Source organism: Ptychodera flava, unplaced genomic scaffold (genome assembly GCF_041260155.1).
Source record: "Ptychodera flava strain L36383 unplaced genomic scaffold, AS_Pfla_20210202 Scaffold_39__1_contigs__length_1403739_pilon, whole genome shotgun sequence".
Classification (NCBI taxonomy): Eukaryota; Metazoa; Hemichordata; class Enteropneusta; family Ptychoderidae; genus Ptychodera; species Ptychodera flava.
Window position 1 is genome coordinate 617,168 of NW_027248361.1, and position 6,000 is coordinate 623,167.

At 39.5% G+C, this 6,000-nt stretch overlaps 1 protein-coding gene across 1 annotated transcript; it reads left to right on the top strand.

The window, feature by feature from the left end:
• Positions 1-2,218: 2,218 nt before the first annotated feature.
• On the top strand, positions 2,219-4,837 carry LOC139127892 (extracellular serine proteinase-like). Its single transcript, XM_070693747.1, has 4 exons — positions 2,219-2,362; positions 3,122-3,302; positions 3,939-4,091; positions 4,794-4,837. The coding sequence occupies exons 1-4, from the start codon at positions 2,219-2,221 to the stop codon at positions 4,835-4,837; spliced, it is 522 nt and encodes a 173-aa protein (XP_070549848.1).
• Positions 4,838-6,000: the final 1,163 nt, after the last annotated feature.

Below are 6,000 nucleotides of genomic sequence, written 5' to 3' on the forward strand. Positions count from 1 at the left end.
TACATACATACATACATACATACATACATACATCCTGACTGTAAAGACCGAAACTCTCAAATTCTAATCTGAACCGGGTTTTTTTTCAGCTTGCCCTCAAAAACCGAACATTTTTATCGTCGACACCGGGATCGCTTATAATCACGTTGAATTTGAAGGACGTGCAAAATATCATTTTGACTACTACGGCGGAGGGGTGAGTATTACAGAACTCGTAATTTTTTTCTTCAAAACAAACAGGAATAATCGCTGGAAATCTATCCCAGGAGGATTTGTGGCCGTGCATCGACAGCTCTTACAGCTTTGCTTGGCCTATCCTCTCCAGTTTTCAAGGAGATCGCTGGCAGAATAACTACGGTATAAATTGCTTGTAAAAGGAGAAGGCTGATTTTTTGGGCAATGCCTTCGTTGATGATGATGGCTAAAAAATTCCGTATTGTTTTAAAGTAGAACCACAGAGTAACATACACAGAGTGGCAACACCTATTGTTTAAGGCGTGAAGCGGTTACGTAAGCAATCCATGTTTGCCTCGCCTCACGAAGCTCTTGGCTCTCTTTTCCGAAGAGTGCCGACCATGCACCCTTCGGTAATTTTCGGATTTTCACCAATTGTTAAGCGAAAGTATGTTCGACAAAGTTTGTGTTGTTGTTGTCGTGTGGTGCTGATCGGAATTGATGTGCTGGCAAAAACGGGAGTGTTTTGAGCTTCAGGAAAGTGGGTTTTACCGTTTTAAAAATTCCTCTCATATTTTTATGAATATATAATGAGTGTGTTTGAACAAAATTTGAAAGTCTTTTATCGATACTGTCTGGTTTTACTCAATGGCTTACGGTCAGTCATACCGTCTTTTACACGTGCGTCAAGAAAGGACATGTTTATGAAACTGCTGGCGTGTTATGTTTTGATTGGCGTGAAGCAGTGTTTCTGGCCTGAGAGCTCACAAAGTAACTATGGTTGCTACGCGACTGGCAGTACGATGCCATCTCGTCGTATGTTTCGCATAATCTCGTGTAATTATCAACCACAAACAAAGCCTCCAAAAAGTTTAACACCTTTGAAGCTCATTTTAATATGAAAAGCCAATAGTCTACCGAGACGACCATGGAACAAAAGGCATGCAAGTGTTGCCACTCTGTTTATGTTACTCTGTGGTAGAACGCACCTCGGGGACAGAAATTCGGGCCTTCAAATTTTTTCAATTTTCTTCTGACCTACCACTTGTGGGGGCTCATTTTGAAGCTCTTGGCGAAAGAAAAGTTTTCACCGTCTTAGTTTTTTGAAAATCGAAAATTTTATTTTTTCTCATAGAGTTTACACAGGGATGGCGGCCATTTTGAATTTCAAATATCGAGAAATCGCAAGATATTTGCCTCTCTAGTACCAAAGTTTGCACGGTGACCCCTGATTTTTATTCTTGCTTTGGTAAGAGAATGGTTCAAAGTTTCACTGAGGAAAATATGAGCAAAAGTTTAAGTCTTTCACTTTCGAGGTGCATATTACCTTAAAGTCATTTCCAGTGCCACTTAGGCAGTTTCGTGATTTTGTCTGCACAATATAATTGTCAAAGTGTCACAATAACACTATTAAAACAACAACTGAACTTCGACTTTTTGTCCGTCAGGGATGGGACTACCACGGTCACGGAACTCACGTCGCTGGCATCGCTGGAGGGAAGACTTACGGCGTCGCCCGTAACGCCAACCTGTGGAGCGTCCGTGTGTTGAGTGCGTCAGGCCCTGGCACATCGACATCCGTACAGCAAGGTCAGTGCACGCAGATACACGTGCAAGCTAGCATGGCAGCATTCATGCATACATGGATACATGCACACAGACGCAGACACACAGACAGACAGCCAGACAGATCCACACACACATTATATATATATATATATATATATATATATATATATATATATATATATATATATATATATATATATATATATATATAAATACATACACACATATTAATATATATATATATATATATATATATATATATATATATATATATATATATATATATATATATATATATATATATATATATGTATTTGTTTGTTTACCCATGAACGTAAAGAGGAACTATTTTAGAATGACACATCGTTGTTTCTTTCTCCCTTTGTGTTGTTTGGTTTTGTGTTGTCTGTTTTTTTTTCAACTTGAAGGACTGTTGTCGATACTGCTACGGCCAAGGAAACCTGGAGTTGTGAACATGTCGTTGCGTTCATTTTACAACGATCTGTACGGAACTGCTTTGATTGAAGCCATCCAAAACTACCACAACATACCGGTAGTCGTTGCAGCAGGGAATGACTACGGCTACGCAAGCAGTGTTTGGCCAGCTAGAGTAGAAAGTGTAAGTAGCTCAGTGTTTGTGAAATGCCGATTGACTGTGACAAAAGTTGAGGATAGGAAGAAGAGAGTGGCGTGCCTAAAATCACCGGGACAAACTTTCGCTGTGAAAAGAATAAGGTTTTCTTTAGGTGAAATTAGGTGAAAGGTCAATATGTGAAGCAACTTAGTTTGAGCCCAGTATTGTTAAATTTTCCAAGGGACGGAAAGCAGATAGGAGTTGGAAGTGAACGTAAATGGTATGCCAATATGTAAGATTGATAGTTTTTCTTACTTTTTTGCGAGTTTGGCTGTCGATGTGACACGTTGATGCATGATTGAATGAGTTGTAGTTGATGTGACTTTCGGCTTGTCACTGTGTCATTTGATGTGACGTGTTGGTGATTCAGTGAGTTGCAGTCGATGTTATATTTGGCGCGTCAGTGTGTGACAGTTGATGTGACAGTGGGTGGTTCAATGTATGGTACAGTGAGACTGTTGATTAGCCATGTTGATGTGGCAGTTAATTGCTGACTTCAGAACTTGAGATTTAAAATGAGAACAGCATAATATGCTAATACAGTACGATGATGAGCCTCTGTTTGACGTCATGTTCGGTTATACACAAAGCCAAATTTCTGTGTTATCGTTACTTAAATTTGTCGACTCATCGTAAAAATATACACGCCATCAAGCTTCAATCGAAAGGACAGTTACAAGCGGAATGCACAATCATTTTCACAACAAAAACAAATTTCTTTCTTTCTTTCTTTATATTCTCAAGGCTATAACTGTTGGTGCTAGCGACAGGTACGATAATAAGCCAGCGTTCTCCAACTACGGGAGTGCCGTCAACATATTTGCACCCGGTGTCGATATATACAGCGCCTACGCCTACTCTCCGTTTACAACGAGTTCTTACACGTACCTCAGTGGTACTTCAATGGCCTCGCCATTCGTTGCAGGTAGGGCAGTGCCCTTTTACATTTTCTTAATTTAACGCTAGAATAGCCGTATATCTATATTTCTGTCCCTATCTGATCCCCCGTCTCTGCCTCTTTGTATGTATGTATGTATGTATGTATGTATGTATGTATGTATGTATGTATGTATGTATGTATGTATGTATGTATGTATGTACTTGTTCATCCTTTTCTTACTTGTCAGTCTTTGTGTACTGAATTTTGATCATCGGCGCTTCACTTCATTGCATCATCGTATATCAAATATTTCCTGATCACTCAAATCTATTGACACACTATTGCTCAGTATATTAGCAATAAAATTAATCCTAGTCTCAATGACGTTAATTGGTATACTTTTGTAACCTCAGCCTATAGATACCAATCGGCAAAAATCTTCAAAATCATAAAGTACTGACATTAAAGATTGATATTAAACTTGAAAAACATGTCTGGCTACATAGAATGTATATACAACAATCATTAGACCGCTACAAGACTCGATGATAGATATACTGGTTATGGTTTGTTGAGATAAAAAAAACCCTGCATTTTGATGATATTCTCCAACATACAGATCATCATAGGTTTTCGCTAATCGTCTGTTCTGATTTCTGATTACACTCATTTTCACGTCAGGTGCTGCGGCAATCATCAAGGAGAACCTACCACATCTTAGAGCACGTGAGGTCGCACTGACCCTCCACGCCAGTTCCTCCAAATACGTGGTTCAGAACGCTAACTCGTTCAACAACCACCTGCTGTACGTCTGTATCCCGAACGAGTACATATGTAAGTGTGACTTTGACCTTGGATAGATTCACACACACTGAAAATGTCTGGGGTAGAATGAGCCTTGGGGACAGTAACATTGTATAATACCAAATGCGGGGGCTCATTTTCAAGCTTATGTGGTAAATGTAGTTTTCATTGACTTAGGTTTTCTTTCGTATAAATTGAAAATCTGCCCATATAGTTACTGATAGCAACATGATGACGGCCATTTTGGAATTCAAGTGTCGGCAAATATCAGGTGATTTGTCTCTCTTGTACCAAATTTTGCACAGTGACCCCCGACTTTTATTCTCGGTTTCGAAAAGGAATGCTCTAATGTCCTCCCCCTCCCCAAGAAAAGGTCGAGAAAAAGTTGATCCTTTTAATTCCGAGGCCTTTTCACCTTGCGCGCAATCCCTGCTACCAGCGGGGAGACAGGGCATCGAGCGAGCAAGCAGAATACAAATACTGGAATACACATCAAAAGTTAATGTTAATTGAGCCTCAAAATTTATGTCATTGTGTAGGGGCTTTGACAAGGCGTGACACAATTGACAGTAGAGAAGTTTGTGGAGAAGTTTCTCTATACGATCTATGGTGTCACGCGGCTTGACCACTTATCCTTGTAACCAGTATTGAAGGCTGGTTATAGAAATATATCAGAAAATCGAATAATTTTGTTTATTCTAAGATTTATGAAAAACATTTTTTTCTTTCCAGACTATCTGAACTACTACTCTGGAAACTACTACTACTACATCTAATGATGACGTCATACCGTTCACCGTGCGCTTGATGAAGCTGCTGTCGGGATGCTGTCAGACACTAAACGCAGCTCATGCAGACTTTTAGGGTCTCGTGCTTGAACTTTATCGTTTCACTTTCTGTAGAAAGTATTTGTATTGTATGATAGTCATAAATAAATAGTTTAGATAACGCACTTTTCGTAGTATGTTGTGCATTAACATCAAGAGAACATATCAGCACGTATGACAAAATTATACTGAAACGAGCCGAGACGCTCTCTCTCTCTCTCTCTCTCTCTCTCTCTCTCTCTCTCTCTCTCTCTCTCTCTCTGTTTGTTTCAATGGAGAGTTTTATAAAAGTATATAGGGTTGGATTGGAGGGTGAAATGAAGCCTTCTCGGGTATTAAAGACATATACGCAAAAGTGATTTCATTACATTGAGGAAAACAGTACGTCATTATTAAAACCTCCCCGATACTGTCGTTAGCTTGATAACAATTTAAAGAAGACGTTGGAATGATCAATTATTGGATACCCGGATCAGCAGAACGACATCTTGTTTTGAGATTGCGTTACAAAGGATAGGTTGATACTTGATGCAATGCTGGGAAGGTTATTGTGTGCAGATATTTCTTTGAGGAAACGGAGAACGATATGCGTGGGTAGGGGTGAATCGCAGTGAACTGGACATGAAAAAGTCAACAGAAGATGAGAAAAGATGTGATGAAATTATTCACGAGATATAAATATATATTTAGGGATATTGAGTCAGTGTTGGTATGGCAAAAATCGTAAGAGACGTAGTAGTGAGAACAGTGTATTACAAGCATAAAATCGGCACCTGAAGACACTGTGCCCATCTTCCTTGTGGTACTATTCAGTGCTTGTCTAAGGGTACCTTTCACGTTCATAGATGTAAACATACTCCCTAGGATAGTGTTGCATTTTGCTAAAGCGCCATAGGCCCAGTTACGTTCAGTCTAGCCGTAAATTTCTGCCGCACATCTAACTAAATCATTATACCTAAGCATTGCTGTCCATGCCACCAAATCGAGCAAACAGAAAGCAGAAATCGACACTCGCTACCAATCTCACGAAGTCCACAGAAATGTCTTGACTGGATTATACATGATCAGTTTGCATCAGGATTTGACTCAACTAACCTGGTCTGTGATATCTC

Coding starts and splice junctions, on each gene's coding strand:
- LOC139127892 (XM_070693747.1), top strand. CDS start 2,219: ATGTCGTTGCGTTCATTTTACAACGATCTGTACGGAACTGCTTTGATT. Junction 2,363..3,121: donor GGCCAGCTAGAGTAGAAAGT/GTAAGTAGCTCA, acceptor TATATTCTCAAG/GCTATAACTGTTGGTGCTAG. Junction 4,092..4,793: donor TATCCCGAACGAGTACATAT/GTAAGTGTGACT, acceptor TTTTCTTTCCAG/ACTATCTGAACTACTACTCT.